General features: G+C 41.2%; 5 protein-coding genes across 7 annotated transcripts; 1 reads left to right on the forward strand and 4 right to left on the reverse strand.

Moving 5' to 3' along the window:
• Window positions 1-75: 75 nt before the first annotated feature.
• On the reverse strand, window positions 76-2317 carry LOC105274198 (cytochrome P450 4C1). Of its 3 annotated transcripts, XM_011317111.1 has the most exons (10): window positions 2210-2317; window positions 1997-2155; window positions 1818-1924; window positions 1631-1721; window positions 1378-1563; window positions 1247-1316; window positions 1058-1184; window positions 834-998; window positions 522-756; window positions 78-459 (listed from the first exon to the last, which is right to left on the reverse strand). In XM_011317111.1, the coding sequence occupies exons 1-10, from the start codon at window positions 2265-2267 to the stop codon at window positions 125-127; spliced, it is 1533 nt and encodes a 510-aa protein (XP_011315413.1). In that variant the 5' UTR covers window positions 2268-2317; the 3' UTR covers window positions 78-124. The 3 variants fall into 3 exon arrangements, with proteins under 3 accessions (XP_011315412.1, XP_011315413.1, XP_011315414.1); XM_011317110.1 differs by having other exon boundaries at window positions 76-459; window positions 1818-2155; XM_011317112.1 differs by having other exon boundaries at window positions 148-459; window positions 535-756; window positions 1818-2155.
• A 531-nt stretch (window positions 2318-2848) lies between these two features.
• Window positions 2849-6257, forward strand: LOC105274199 (sodium- and chloride-dependent GABA transporter 1). The gene is made up of 11 exons (XM_011317113.1): window positions 2849-2926; window positions 3573-4107; window positions 4190-4291; window positions 4361-4535; window positions 4594-4965; window positions 5028-5152; window positions 5228-5340; window positions 5406-5537; window positions 5615-5818; window positions 5895-6062; window positions 6137-6257. Exons 2-11 carry the CDS (start codon window positions 3609-3611, stop codon window positions 6236-6238), a joined length of 1992 nt encoding a protein of 663 aa, XP_011315415.1. The 5' UTR covers window positions 2849-2926; window positions 3573-3608; the 3' UTR covers window positions 6239-6257.
• A 75-nt stretch (window positions 6258-6332) lies between these two features.
• Window positions 6333-7049, reverse strand: LOC105274200 (male-enhanced antigen 1). Its single transcript, XM_011317114.1, has 2 exons — window positions 6748-7049; window positions 6333-6687 (listed from the first exon to the last, which is right to left on the reverse strand). Exons 1-2 carry the CDS (start codon window positions 6919-6921, stop codon window positions 6409-6411), a joined length of 453 nt encoding a protein of 150 aa, XP_011315416.1. The 5' UTR covers window positions 6922-7049; the 3' UTR covers window positions 6333-6408.
• A 1412-nt stretch (window positions 7050-8461) lies between these two features.
• Window positions 8462-9868, reverse strand: LOC105262704 (nucleoside diphosphate kinase homolog 5). Its single transcript, XM_011298425.1, has 4 exons — window positions 9183-9868; window positions 8817-8955; window positions 8632-8720; window positions 8462-8551 (listed from the first exon to the last, which is right to left on the reverse strand). Exons 1-4 carry the CDS (start codon window positions 9804-9806, stop codon window positions 8462-8464), a joined length of 942 nt encoding a protein of 313 aa, XP_011296727.1. The 5' UTR covers window positions 9807-9868.
• A 1825-nt stretch (window positions 9869-11693) lies between these two features.
• Window positions 11694-15249, reverse strand: MetRS (methionyl-tRNA synthetase 1). The gene is made up of 4 exons (XM_011317122.1): window positions 15055-15249; window positions 14786-14931; window positions 12255-14726; window positions 11694-12174 (listed from the first exon to the last, which is right to left on the reverse strand). Exons 1-4 carry the CDS (start codon window positions 15155-15157, stop codon window positions 12022-12024), a joined length of 2874 nt encoding a protein of 957 aa, XP_011315424.1. The 5' UTR covers window positions 15158-15249; the 3' UTR covers window positions 11694-12021.
• Between the last annotated feature and the right edge of the window lie 299 nt (window positions 15250-15548).

The following is a 15548-nucleotide window of genomic DNA, read 5'->3' on the forward strand; positions in this document are numbered from 1 at the left end:
AATTGCCCCTTCCAATTTATCATAGACAAAATTAGATAATTTTTTTGGGTGAAAAAAAAAAATCCCTCCAACCGAGTCTCAATTTAGATTCATCTTGAAGAATAAAAAATTTCTTCGTTAAACATCATTTTATTATTTTCATTCTGTATCCACACCGCGATCGGATAGAAATATCCATTTTCAATTTGATCTCCTCCATTTTTACGCTCGTCTCGAACCGACAACTCCTCACTAAATTAGCAATAATTGTTTTGAGACAAATAATAGCGAATTTTTGGCCGACACAGCCCCGGAGACCTCCGCTGAAGGGAATGTACGAAAAAGGATGCCTCTTGTTGCAATTCTCTGGAAGAAATCTATCCGGATTAAATTCCTCAGGGTGATCCCAGTACTCTTCATTCCTGTGAGTCCTGAACGCCGCGATGACGACGGAGCAATTCTCCGGAATAGTACAGCTCTCTGTGACACAAATAATTAATTATAATTTGTTAATAAACATCGACATCACCTTATTTCCATACCCAATTCGATTACCCCAGTGGTTCTTCGGACCATCAACGGGGCGATAGGAAAGAGCCTGAGGGTTTCCCGGATCACTCTCTCGAGGTACTTGAAATCCGAAAGATGCACCTCCTCGACGTCTTCACTCCCCCCAAGTACCTCGACAACTTCCTCCCTGACTTTCTCTTGAATCCCCGGATGCATCGCCAGCATCAGCAGCGTGAACGAGGAAATTACAGCAATCGTATCCTGCGCCTGAAAAAATCACTCCCATTACACCAGAAGGATGACGTCCACGTCTGCATTAGTCTCGTATCGAAGAGATTATTTACGGCGATATAAACAGTGTAGATTTGATACCGAAGTTCCAAGTCATCCATCGACTGGTTCTTCATCATGTGATCGATCATCTGCTCCAGTAACATGACTCTCGGTCTCTCCTCAGTGATTGCACCCCTCGCAAGGGCCACATGTTCCCTTTTTTTACGTGCAATCGCCTGACAATTACCCATATTTAAATCCATATAAATCAGAAAAATTTCAATAGAAAATTCACCTGATCAACAATCCCATGAATGATCTTCAGTCCGGTCCTCTGTTCCTCTCCCATTTCTGTCCTTTCGAATATAAAATCCGGATGGAGCCAGATCTTAAACATTCTCAAGTGAATAAATTCGTAGATCCTGGAATAATAATTATCCCATGAATATTCCAACTGCGTTAAATAAATCGAATTATTCCGTACCGATCGGAGTAATGAACGAATCTCTTGTATCCGCCTCTCTGCGCAGCACCGGAAATCCCGAAAATTGTTTCTAAACACAAACAACGTTGAACGAATGCCTGATAATGACAGTCATCAATTTATATATTCACCGAGCATCATGTCAGTTGTGCAATTCGTCAGAAAAGGGAGAACATCAAATTCTCCATGTTGGATAGTGTCCTCCATTAATTTCCTGCAGTAGTGGCTGTGAATATTAAAACACTTCAAGTACGTCGTCAATGCTCTCCCATTGAGCATCGGCATTACAATTTTTCGGTGTGTTCTTTGTCTGGGACCTGAAAAATAAACATTTCGTAATGTTAATGAAGATGGACAGATACTCTGGACCAACTTGCGGTGTACCTGAACCACTGACGAGGCCTTGACCCACTGCTGGCTCCATCATCCTATAAATTGGGTCTTTGTATGATGCCTTAGGGCTTCCCAGTATTATCTAATCAGTATAGTATCTAATAAGTATTTTTCCTGTTTAATTAACATCGACGAACAATTCCGGTTGATAATTAAAATGATAATTAATTAATTATACTTCGTAATCCCGAGGATCTGTCAGGACAACCACGAGTTGGGGCCCCAGCCAGAAGCGAAATGTCTTCTCATTATTCTTTATGATATCAATAACTCTGTCGAAAGTCTCTTCATGCGGAAAAAATGATGGATTATAATAAATGATGATGATATTTTTTAAAGGAACTCGTGATGATTTACCCTCGGGATTCACCGCGAACTCCAGAGCATTTCCTAATAATGGAAGTGTTGGGGGTCCGGGCAGACTTCTGGCGAATTTTACGAGTGCATATCGACGACGGAAGTAACTCCTGGTGGACGTCCACAGGTAAACAGCAGCTAGTGCCCCAGCTATGAGAGCTAAATAGAGAATAATTTCTCAATCCTGTCTTTCCGTGATATTAACCGACTCACCGAGCACTGAAACACTCAGGAAATCCTCTGGAATCAACGGCACACGTGTCAGCGACATTTTAATTACCCGGGAAAACACCGGTTGCACGAATTTTCCGTCTGCTCGGTTTTGCGTTTATTCGGAAACTGCCCCGCGAAGACTTGAATTTTTGTATTTATACTCGGTGAGGAAGAATAGTAGATACTCCTTTGAATAAATAATAGGGTATAACACGGTGAACGGAACCTTCAGAGTGAGTCTTCGGAGTTGGCGGTTTTTTTTTCAATTTCTCTTCGTGTTCAAGTTTATCAATCCCCTGAGAGTTAATGAACGCGTGCACCCGCACGTGTCTTGACCCCAGAATATCACAATTAATGGAATAATTAAGTGGATAGATTCTACACATCCTGTTCCAAAATGTCCCCTGTAGCAATAAAGAGTTTTATTTGTTCCTCAATTATGTGTGTCAACAGGGGAAGGGGATATGTGAATTATTTCATCCAATAGTTTTGTTTCACCGGCAATGGGCAATACCGGGACAAAAGTAGAATGACACTAGTGGGATTAATTTATTGAATGAAATAGGTGTGTGTTGGGTAGTCTGAAGGGGGAGTCCAAGAGCACTTAGGACAGATTCATAGGGCACCTACTCGTAATCATCCCAGTGTACGATCAACTCTATCCCGAGCTGTTTCAATATCCGAGGTCCTCAAAAAATATATCATTGCTTTCGATAAGTGAGTTGAATTCAATAGCGACGAGTCAGCGAGTTCAAGGGAAATCCTTGTCATTGATTTCTCGTATTCGTCAACATCTTTTATTATTCCTCTTTCATATTCAAAATTCAAACGACATAAACCCATTGATATTCCCCTCGCGATTTATCTGGTAATAAATTTCGTGGAGGTTTCCGCGATTCTGACAAAAGCTGATACATCTGATACATTCAATGAATAATTTATTAATCGGGGAATGATACTGTGAGAATTTACGTGATGATTGGGTAATTCGCGGGGTAATTCGCGAATACCTCCGGGTAGTTCAATTGCCGATAAAAGACGTGACTGATATTTTTTCCAATAACTCGTTTATTGTCGTTTGTAAAATGGAGCAAGGTCCCTCGTTGGGAACAGCGATTCCCGGAAGTGTCTCGTTGTCGTCATCCATCATCATCAAGAACCCCAATCCAGAGACACACGTCTCGAATCGTCGACGGATGTTCCGAAGAATTTTCATAATCAATTCCCTCAATCATTACCAAGCGCAAATAAAAAAGATTATCAAAAGAGAAATTAACAGACAAGAAAATTACAACAGCTCATGTTTGACTAGTTTTTATTATTTTTTTGTGCCGTGAGAGAAAAATGAAATTTCTGTCCGCAGATTCCGTCGCAAATTCCGAATGAAATCATGAGGTGAATGATAAATCTAGTTCAATTGGGCATTTACCGAAGAGATACAATGCCGTGCGATAATACGGGGACACGAGTCCGTGTGGACAGATCAACGAGTCCACTACCTCAGAAGCAATCGGATCCTGTCCAGGAGCTGAAGGCTCTCTTCACCGAGCCCCCGAAGACAAGTGCAGTCACCAACGGGAGTAAACAGGAAGATAATCACACGAAAGCAGTTGAATGTTTTCAAGTGGTAGTACCTGAAGAAGAGGATATACCTGAACGCGGAAGTTGGGGGAGTAAAATTGAATTTATACTGTCGGTGGTGGGTCTTGCTATCGGTCTGGGTAATCTCTGGAGATTTCCCTACCTCTGCTACAAGAATGGCGGGGGTGCATTCATGGTGCCGTATTTTATTGCCCTCGCACTGGCGGGCATACCAATGTTCCTCATGGAATTGTCACTGGGACAGATGATGACCATCGGAGGACTCGGGGTTTTTCAAATCGCTCCGATTTTCAAAGGTAAAAAAATTCTGGGGAAAAAATTCTAGTCTACGGGATTTTTTTTACATTCATTGCAACGAATTCTCTTTTTATTCTGTAGGAATTGGATATGCCACGTGCGTTCTCTCATGCTGGACAAATATTTATTATATTATTATTCTGGCATGGGCGCTGTTTTACTTTTTAGTCTCCCTAAGCTCAGGTGCGTGTATTTTTTTACTGCATTCTGAAATTAATAATTTATCAAATAAACCGACATTTTGAAATTCAGACGTCCCCTGGAGGACGTGCAGCAATTACTGGAACTCTGAGTACTGCATAACACCCGCAGAGCGTCTGAAAGCGAATTGCTGGTCAGATTTATTCCGCAACGTGACAGTGTGTCAAACATCGATTGGAAATTACAGTACACTAGTCCTGACAGATCCCGTCAAGGAATACTGGGAGTGAGTGATTCCCAAGATCCCCAAAACCCTCCAGAAATTCAATTCCATCTTCTTCCAGGCGAAGAACTCTGCAGATATCCTCTGGGATCGAGGAGATAGGGGGCATCCGGTGGGAGCTGGCAGGAACTTTAGCTATCGTCTGGATTATGTGCTACTTCTGCATCTGGAAAGGTGTCAAATGGACAGGAAAAGTCGTGTACTTCACCGCTCTCTTCCCCTACGCCCTCCTCTTCTGCCTCCTCATCAGGGGCCTCACTCTGCCAGGTGCTATGGAGGGACTCAAGTACTATGCCACCCCGAATCTGTCGAAGCTAGGGGACCCTGAGGTGTGGATTGACGCTGTCACCCAGATATTCTTCTCCTACGCCCTGGGACTCGGTGCTCTCGTGGCACTCGGCAGTTATAATAAATTCAAAAATAATGTGTACAAGTCAGTATTCTGGGATTATTTATAATAATCAATCCTGGTGTTGATTATTCTTTTTTTTTCAGAGATGCCCTGGTCGTCTGCTGTGTGAACTCTGGAACCAGCATGTTGAGTGGAGTTGTAATTTTTTCAGTTGTTGGATTTATGGCACATGAACAGCAGAAGCCAGTCGCCGAGGTGGCTGCCTCTGGTGATTATTCATAAATCGTTCAATTATAATAAATATAAATTCTCAAGTTTTCTATTTTTTATTATTCTTCTTCAGGACCTGGCCTCGCCTTCTTGGTGTATCCCTCAGCAGTCCTTCAGCTTCCAGGAGCTCCTGTTTGGAGTTGTCTCTTCTTCCTGATGTTGATTCTCATTGGACTCGACAGTCAGGTATCAATGTAAAAAATTATTCCATAGAACTTACTGCATTACTTATTGTATTACGTTGTCTGTAGTTCTGCACAGTGGAAGGATTCATCACAGCAGCAGTGGACGAGTGGCCACGTCTCCTCAGGAAGCGCAAGGAAATATTCATCGCCATTGTGTGCTTTTTATCGTACCTGATCGGGCTTTCGTGTGTCACTGGAGTAAGTCCCATGAGGATAATATATAATTTATTATTCTATCGGAGTTTTTTAACTTTGGAATTAATTTTAAATCACAGGGAGGAATGTTCGTCTTCCAATTATTAGATTCTTATGCCGTCAGTGGATTCTGCCTCTTATTCCTCATGTTCTTCGAGTGCATCGCGGTCTCGTGGGCTTTTGGGGTGAATAGATTTTACGATGGGATAAAGGACATGATTGGGTACTATCCCTGCTTCTGGTGGAAGATCTGCTGGACTGTCACCACACCTGCCATATGCGTGGTAGGTCCATGGAATAATTACGATTAATTTCATAATTGATTGTGATTTAAAAGTGCAATAATTTTTTTTTTAACAGGGAGTCTTCATTTTCAATATAATTAAATTCGTCCCTGTGAAATATCTGGATTATGAATTTCCCTGGTGGAGTCATGTGGTAGGTTGGCTAGCAGGTCTCTCCTCGATGATGTGCATACCTGCTTATATGATTTACATTTGGTTCGCAACCCCAGGATCATTTTCAGAGGTGAACTAAATCAATTTAACGCGGAATAACGCAATTTAAATAATGCTTCATGACTTCGATGATTCATTTTTCAGAGATGGCGTAAATTGGTTCGAATAGACGATGACGTGGCCACTCTGAGAGCAAAATTAAATCCAGTCAAAGCAGCAGCCATCAAGGAAGAGTTCAATCTGTAGTTCACACTGCCTTTATCATTAAAAAACAGAGTGCTTTCGTGCTTTTTTTTATTTCCATAAATGTTGTATTGACAATTATTGAAAGTTCATCATGAAATGTTAACGACGTCTTTATATTCTTGAAATAAATTCTTTATACAAATTGAGCATATGATTTTTTTTCTCCAGAATTAGTCTCGCTTCTGCATCTCTTTGATTTTATCGATGAGTCGATTTTTCCACTGCTCCTCGGAGACAGATTGAGCCCATTCTGGAATCGCATCCACTGGGAGAGTGAATTTAGCCATCGCGGATTTTACCTGACTGATTTTATCAGCATCCAGATCGATGTTCGAGGCAGTCGAAGATGAGGACCAAACCTGGAGGGTCTCTGGGTTCTCTGGTTCATGCACCTCATCCTCTGGAACTGCATAGGGCTGTTGGTTGCTCGAAGGCATCCAATCGTCGTCCTAAAAATTTTCCAATGCTTTTCTAATTGGAGAAATCGAAAAACACGTCGATAGAATTACCTCATCATCATCTAGGAGAGTATCAGCATCAGTGGGCACCTGGGACAGAGGAATATACCCAGCAGCTCCAAAATCCTCATCTTCGCTATCTGAATCAGCAGCAGGTTCCTCAACATTCAGGTTCGGTGCCTTCAGGTTCTGCTCAATTGGCTCTTGGGTGGGTTCCGGAGACATTATTGACACTGTCAAAATAATAACCTCCACCTGTCACTGTCAGTCCCCTCGTAATATTTATTCACAAATCACAAGATATTTAATGTCAATTAAAAAAAATATTCTCAACATTTATGAATTAATATATTATCAATTTATTTATTTTATCACAATTTCTTGTTCTTTTACATTATTTATAAGGAATAATAAATTATTCGGAAATTTTCATTCTAATCGTAAATTGCGTATGGCTTATCGGGCCGTGGCTCTGCGCATACGCGGGCTGTGCGCAGGAGCCATCTCTCCAAATGGCCGCCATCTTCTCGCCTTCCCAGTTCACTGGCGGCCGGCGCACGGTGTAGTTCGGGCTCGTGTAAAATCGCGTTAAAATGTTGGACAACCGTGTCCTGGGTGAGCATAGTGTACTGGCGTTATGTTTCAACATAAACAGAAGCATGGACAAGGGCTTGGTAATGATTTTTTAAATAAATTAATCGTGTGGGAGTGATATTGTGAAAATAGTGATTTTTCGGTGGTGCGAGACAAAGAAACAAAGAGAATATAGAGCCGCCGGCGCCAATGTTTATCAACACAAGGCGTCTGGTCTGTGCTGGAACGGCGTTTTCCTGGAATTTTCGCCGCTTAGAAGGCATTTAGAATATTGCATGATTATAAGAACACTTGGGAGAATATTTCGGAGTTTTAAGTGAGTGATAAATACACATGAACTCGAGGGCGAAAAGATGGTGTTGGCTGATGGGTATTTTTTTTCTCGGAATTTCTTGACTCGTAATTTCGTGTTTAAAGACTGATTCATTAATTAAGTCATTAATTAATTGCTTTATTAATGCCTCAGTGAAGATGTGGAAGGTGTAATTGCACTTTGAAGGGGATTTTCGTGTTTTTTTTTTCGATAAATTGAATGAGACAAAGGGGCGCCATTGGCGGGAAGGAAAAATCGAATGAACAAAGGGGCAAAATGGCGGAAAGTCTTTGTTCGGTGGTATGTGATTTTGGTGGAATGTGAAGATTTTGAAGAATATTACGTCATCTTTCTTTCGTGAATAATAAATTATTAATACGGACACTGGAACTGGAATATGAAAAGTGCAATTGAAGACAATTTTCGTACATTTTGCTTCCAATACATTGAATAAACTGAAAAGGGGGGGGCATTTGCCGGGAAGAAATAGTCAAATGAACGGACAAAGGGGGGAAATGGCGGGAAGCCTTTGTTCAGTGGTGGTGTAGTGTTGTGTGACTTTTTATTGTGCGATTTCGTCTGCTATGAAGTGATCAACATCAACTGAGGAATACATCGAGAGTGTAATCATCACGGAGGAGATGTTGCTGCAGGGTCGAGAGGATTACACCTCCTGGACGTTACGAGACATCCCTTAGATGGTACGGGAGGTGAAACCGACTGGTGTAACCAGAGGTTTCATCCAACCCGGTGAGTGATTCAAACCAATTTATTTATTTAGCTACCGAGGCGAGAGGAAGAGATAATTTATTCTCTAATAATCGTGCGAAAAGGAAAATGCGATTTTTATTAAAGCGATTATTTCGATATTTTCGGATTATCCGGGTGATTATCCTGGATCCAATTAGCTAGCCAGAGTAGGGGTTCGTTAGGTTTATCCATTTTTAACTGGAAATTACAGGGGAAAATAATCAATTAAATAGGGAATAATTATCATATCATTATTCAATTTTTTGAATATTATTCACCTGAGCGAGGCCATTAATTAGGGTAGGAATTAGGGTTTTTCGGAAATAATCTGGAATATAGTCTCGTTCGATAATCGGTTCGACGACGACTAGAACAGAACAAAAAAAACAATGCGAAAGATTTTAGGAAGTCAATTATCGAAATTGCGACTATCTACCCCTATCGAAAAATATATAGAACTCACAATTGGGAAAGAAAAAACAAATTTCATCCCTCGCGTCCTCGATTGTTCGACTTCCATGAACAACATTCTCGACATCATCTCCATCTTCTCCGTATAACGCTCGAATACTACTCGGAAAATATAATTTCGCCTGCTTCACCTTCCAAGAAGTACAATTATAAAATTGAAATCGAGTCAATAAAATATGAAATTACCTATCACTCTATTCGCTATACCTCCGAATCTAATGAAGATAGAGATATTTTAGTGATTGAGGATTTTTTTGTGGAGAAAAGTGATAGGTACAAAAATTTCTCATGCAAATTTCGCTATCTTCTTTAAATTCTGGACTCGGATTTTTTAATTACATTAACAATTCAAACTTACGTCTTTTGGCCCCATGAGTCTTCTCCACTCCTTGATAGCTCCATTCCTCCCAAGGACAAGAGCGACGATAGGTCCAGATGATAAATGAACCGCTAAGAGTGGAAAATGTAGCTTACCATATTCTTTATAATAAAATTCCGCGGCTTGTTCAGTGGTCAATTGCACAGTTCTTTCACCACAAATTTCGAAACCCGCGTCGATGATTCTTTTTTTTATTGAATTCCTATACTCCAGGGCACCTGGCTTAATAATTGCCAGAGTGCACTCAACATCAAGCCTCTCGTCCTCTTCCTCACTCGGAAAATCACTCCCATTTGATATGGCTTTTCTAACCGCCACTTTTTTGAATTTCGATAGCCATTCCTCACAAATTTCGTCTCCACAGATATCATTTCCATTTTGGGCATCATTACAGTAGCATTGAGTGGAATTGTCCACTTGCACTGAATTATTTGGAATTTCTAAAGATAATTTTAACACACTGCTGGCACTCCTCGGAATTTTTATATTGCTCCAATCAATGGAATTGCATGCATCTCTTTCATTATTTGTGCTCTCATATGGGGGTTTTATATTCCCCAATGCAAGGTTCTGCGTTATTCTCTGAAAAAAATTACTACACATGTTCGGGCGTCGAAGTTTAAAAATTATTTCCTTGAGTGGGTGGGTGAATAAATTTAACCACAATGTTTCTTCAAACATATCTATATTTTATGAAGATTTTACTCCTCAGTTGTTTGGTAGTAAGCATCAAAGTTCACGTAAATAAACAAAAATAAAGTTCTAACTAAACAGTTAATAGAAATAATAGAACAGGGATATATTTAAGGGGATAAATTCAATCGCTCAATTTTTTTGAGAATATCAAAAATAGAAAATGTAAATTATACGGTAAAAATATAGTTCAGTTGAGTTTTGAATCCTTCTCTCTGCGTATTTCATAACAATTTTTTTTTAAACATCCGATGAAGTCCCCGTCGTAGAATTGCGCTTGGATATTGTCAGAGGTGCGCACATCTCGCACACCTCATCCTTGCATTCGTTTATGTGAATTAAAATGCGTTTTGATGAGATACAATTTGGAATCCAGCAGTTGAGGGTTCTCTCGCAGTTCTTCATGTGCTCCAGCAGGTGCTTCGTGCTTGTACACGAAGGCTTTATGCAATTGTCTGATAATCCCTGAGACTCTTTTCTCCTGCAATCGAATGCATGCACCAGTCTCAGCATCTGCTCCTGTCTCTCTTTCATTTGGTCAGTCTTTTGGGGCTCTCCCCTTGTTGTTTGATCACGCCTAGTTTTAGGAAATGGCACTTTTGCCCTTGAATCAAATCCCGAATCATCTCTCGATGGCTGACGCAGTGACTTTGGGTGAAATCCCCTTGTCTGCTCGGAAAAATATATCCTACGATCTGACGAGTTCCTGAATTTGAATCCTTTATTCTCTCTCGAATATTGCTCCCCGCTCGTAATCTTCTGTAATCGCCACTTCTTTGGAGGCATTAAAGACTCTGTAACCAAATTGCAATTATTCATATTTCCACTGGTTTTTCCTGATGATTTTTTCTTTTTTCGGCTTCGAGTTGGTATAGGCCTTTCTGGGATTCTCACGACCACGATAGGGTCATCGTCCCAGGATTCTCCCGTTGTCTGCCATATGGTACGAGGTGATGCGAAAGGATTCAATAGGAATCGATTTTCTTCGGAATTTTTGCCTACAAGCGAAGGGTCCTTTGATTTTTTATTGATCTCTTGGGGCTGGTTGGGACCTGTCAGCAGTTGGACGTTAAATCTTTTTCTTAATGGCGAGCACAGGGGACAGTCCTCTCTTCTGCAATTTTCCCAGTGCCTCAGGATCATTTTTGAGGAGCTGCAGCGTGGCACACTGCACTTTTGTTTCTTTTGACAGTTGTTTTGGTGGATCAGCAGATCCTTTATGCTAGAACAGTGAGGTTGAACACACCTGATCTGAACCTCACTGGATTCTTCCTGGAGAATGTCACATCTCTGGGCATGAAGGAGTAAAGCTAGACACTGTTGAATCGCTTTTCTCTGGGTACCTCCGGTGTCCTTTAATTCCATGTCATTCGAGGTTTGCTCGTGGTCCTGTTGTAATGATGTGTTTGGTGGAGGAAGTTCTATTATTTCGTCCTCTTCCTCCAGATCAATCACCACTGGGCATTTTTCTGGCTTGTTGTTGTTGGTTTCCATGACTTTTCATTCACTAACATTCGATTCTCTCACGTATTTTGCAAATTAATTGCAAATGAGACTCAATGTTTTGATTTGGCTGCGAACAATGCTGAAGGTTATGACGCCTGAATGCCGGAAAGATGTTGTGGGGGGCGGGAAATGGAAAATTTGCCAGGAAGTGGCGCACCTGCGCACTCCTTATTTTAAATTTGAATTGGGAAAAAAATTAATCGCGTGTAGGAGTGAGAGGAAAATAATGCAAAAGGTCTTTTAAGGGACGAAATGAAAATTCATGTAAAATCATTAGATATAACTCGTAAATTCCAAGCGATTAAAAAAACTTTAATATTCCCTGTGTAAATACAGAATAAATAACATTATTTTATTAATTTCAGTGCAGAGATTATTTAATACTGCGAGAAGGGTATAAATATTTCAACAGCATTTTCGAGATTTCGTCGTTTCACATGAAAAATTAAATTGGCTTTTGTTTATTACTCAGGGTGTTTTGTTTTTTTTTTTTAATACTCATAGTGTGGAGTGACCCGATGGGTCAATTGGTCACGTTCCAATGCATCAAACTGACATTACCACGTGCCTTTATGCCACACTTGTGAGTAAGAAAGAAAATCGTGAATAACAACTTAATTTACTTCTTCTTTTTTGACTTCTTGTCAACCGCATTTGGTGTTATCACACCAGTAGCATCGCTTAGTTCTTTCTTCAATTTGAGAAGAATATTGAGTTCAGGCTGCCAAACACTTTTTTCACTATTGGCTTTGAGTTCTCGTACTACGAGTCCCTGGAGAAAAAAAACGTAGGAAAATAATTACATTAGAGCCTGGAGTGTGAGAAATTTAGTAATTGATTAAAATGGCAAACCTGTTTGGCAATGGCAGCTTCCAGAGCAGGAATATCAATTTTTCCATTTTGAACTGGGCCGTTCTCTTTATTTTTTTCTCCAATAGTTGCAGTATTAACTGTTATAATAGAGGTTTCAGTGATTTTTGCAAGTTGTTCCTTGAGCTTGAGTAGAATCTGCACCTCAGGTTGCCAGACACTCTTATCCGTTTTGGATTTGAGCTCCCTGACTTTGAGCCCCTGAGCAGCAATCTGCCCCTGCAATTCCTCGACACTTCCTTCGGTTTTTCCACCGTTTGTTCCATTGTCCTGTTTGCCTCCGTACTTGCTCCTTAATTCCTCGACAACGGCTTCTTCGATTTTACTGAATAAGGGGGTGGGCTCACCGAGTTTGTGTCCAGGGGATAGGAGAATGGAGACTTTCTCTGGGATGTAGCCGTATGTGCTACCATCGAGTCCCAACTGTTTTCTCAATTCTCTCGATGTGTCTGGCATGAAGGGACCCAGAAGGGCTGATAGGAGGCAACTTATATTACAACATACCCCTATCACTGTCCCTGCAGTCTTCACCTCTTTTCCTTTGACCATGACCCAGGGCTGCTGTGCCTGCATGTACTGATTTCCATGCTTTGATATACCCAGAAGATGTCTCACTCCGTCCCTGAATTTTCCCTGTTCCATAGCCACGATATAATGGCTCAATTCTCGCTGGACTAAAACCAGCACCTGATGATCTTCCTCTCGAAGCTCCATCTCAGGTACTTTTCCCTCAAAGTTTTTCACAGCAAATGTTAGGGCTCGATTGACAAAGTTTCCAAAATTATTGAGTAATTCTGAGTTATTTTTGGTGGCTAGATCCACCCAGTTGAAATTTGAGTCTTGGTTTTCTGGTCTGATGTACGTCAGGTAAAACCTCCAGACGTCAGCTGGAATTCCTGTCTCTCTAGCGTCAGTTCCGAAGACTCCAATTCCTCTGGACTTTGAGAATTTAGTGTCCTCGTAGTTGAGATATTCAGTAGCCATGATGTGCTTGACTAGAGTGTGGCCCTCATTAGCTGCCAATAAAGTTGCTGGGAACATAATAGCGTGGAAGGGTACATTGTCCTTGGCCATGAATTGGTAGAGATTGACATCGGTGCCTTCACTGGGCTTCCACCATTTTTCGTACTCCTGGGTGTATCTTTTGGTGATGCTTACGTATCCCAGGGGTGCGTCGAACCATACATAGAAGACTTTGTCCTTGAACTCATCGATTGGAACGGGAATTCCCCACTTGAGATCTCGGGTTATGCATCTGGGCTTGAGGCCGTCTCGTAACCAGGGTCGGGTGACAGCTCTAGCGACATTCGACCAGTTCTTTTCGGCTTTAGATGCCCATTCTTTGAGCTTGGGCTGAATCTTTGGAAGATCCAGGAAAAATTGAGTCGATGCTTTTATCACTGGTGTCTTTGAACATACTTTACATCTCGGATTTATCAATTCTGTTGCGTTGACGAGGTGTCCACACCCGTCACACTGATCACCGCGTGCGTCCTCGTATTTGCATCCAGGACACGTGCCCTCGACAAATCTATCCGCCAGAAAACGATTGCAATTCTGACAGAGCAGTTGATCCACACTCTCGGTTATTATGTATCCTTGAGATTTTATTCTGAGGAATGACTCCTGTACGATTTCTGTTTGCTCCGGTGTTGTGGTTCTACCGAAATAATCAAAACCAATGTTGAACCAGCGGTAGATGTCGTTATGGATGTCGAAAAATTTATCGCAAATCTCCTGGGGTGTCATATTCTCTTCGAGGGCTTTGGCTTCTGTTGCTGTTCCGTATTCGTCGGTTCCACTGATGTAGAGGGTATTGTAATCACGTTGACGGCAGTAGCGAGCGAAAACGTCAGCTGACAGGACACAGCCGATTATGTTACCCAGGTGGGGGACATTGTTTACGTAGGGGAGGGCTGAAGTGATAAGAATATTGCGCTCATTTTTTCTGGGAAGTACAGGGTATGTCGGGGGTTTTATTGAGGGATGGAGAGGTGTTGACCAGTTCTTCTTTGATGTCTCTAATTCTTGTTTGGTGATAGCTTCGGGCTCCTTGGTGGGGCTCGAGGGCTCGAGGGCGGCAGTTTTTTGACGTATACCAGTGTAGGAATTCATGGGAAACCAAGAGGATGAGTTAAGACTGGAAATTGCTTTGAAGCCATTTTCGAGGGGAAATTTTGAGAGAGATTGCTGCACATGCGGAAGGATTGAGATATTTTCGAGCCATTTGTCGACATGGGGAAATTCTTTAGTGATTTCTGCTGAGACTTCAGTCGAGCAGATGGTGCACCACAGGGTGCAAAAGATCGCGATGTCTGCGCTGGTGTGGGTGTCAGGGGTGATTAAGTACTTTTTGGTTTTTAATTCGGAGTTGAGCTGGGAAAGGAGCGACCAAATTCTGGGCTTGTGGGACGTGTCTAGGGCTCCTGAGTTTCCGTACGACGCTATTGCTGGCTGAAAATAAAAAATTGGCGAATTTATTTAATCGGGGGATGAGGGGATAGAAATTTTACCTGTAGCTGAGTGGAGTCCCACTCTAGCCATTTATTCTCGAGATCTTGCTCATTTCCTGGGAGAAGATATTGCAGTGCGGCGTTGGAACTTATCAAGGTTATTCCAGTGGGCAATTGAAGAGTTGGCAAACGACTGAGGGTACTCTCTAAATATTGATAGGTATTTTTTAATTTAGAATTTTCTAGTGAGTGCGCAGTTTATGGTGCATTTGCAGGGAAATTAATTTAATCTGGATGATGAAACAAAGTGCTGAGGTTAAACCGCTTACCATTAGTCGTGATTATTCTTATCTCAACTGAATTACCACTTATTTCACCACCAATTACCAATTTGAGGGCATTCGGATTATTTTTGTTAGTCGATAGAATCATTTTTCATTGATTTTTAATAAATAGTTTGAATAAATATGGGAAAAATATGCTAAGAGCACAACCGACACATGTGAGCGACAAATGCAAGGAAGGGGTCGAGGATAGGTATGACGTGAAATGTAGTGTGCGTCGATTATCTACAGTGTGCGCATGAAATTCCCTCAATTTTTTTGAAATTATCAATCTGAAAATTTTCATCTTCGAATTCAGTACGTTGGCATGAAAATTGAATGTTATCACGGAATATATTCATCAGTAATTAATAGATGACGCACAAAAAGGAATTTTTACGTGGTTTTAAGGCCTGGGAAATTATATATTTGCCTTATTTATTCATCTCTATTTATCGATTAAATTGGATTTTTAAGTGGAATTGGAGAATTCGTATGTG

Source organism: Fopius arisanus, unplaced genomic scaffold, assembly GCF_000806365.1.
Source record: "Fopius arisanus strain USDA-PBARC FA_bdor unplaced genomic scaffold, ASM80636v1 scaffold00010, whole genome shotgun sequence".
Lineage (NCBI taxonomy): Eukaryota > Metazoa > Arthropoda > Insecta > Hymenoptera > Braconidae > Fopius > Fopius arisanus.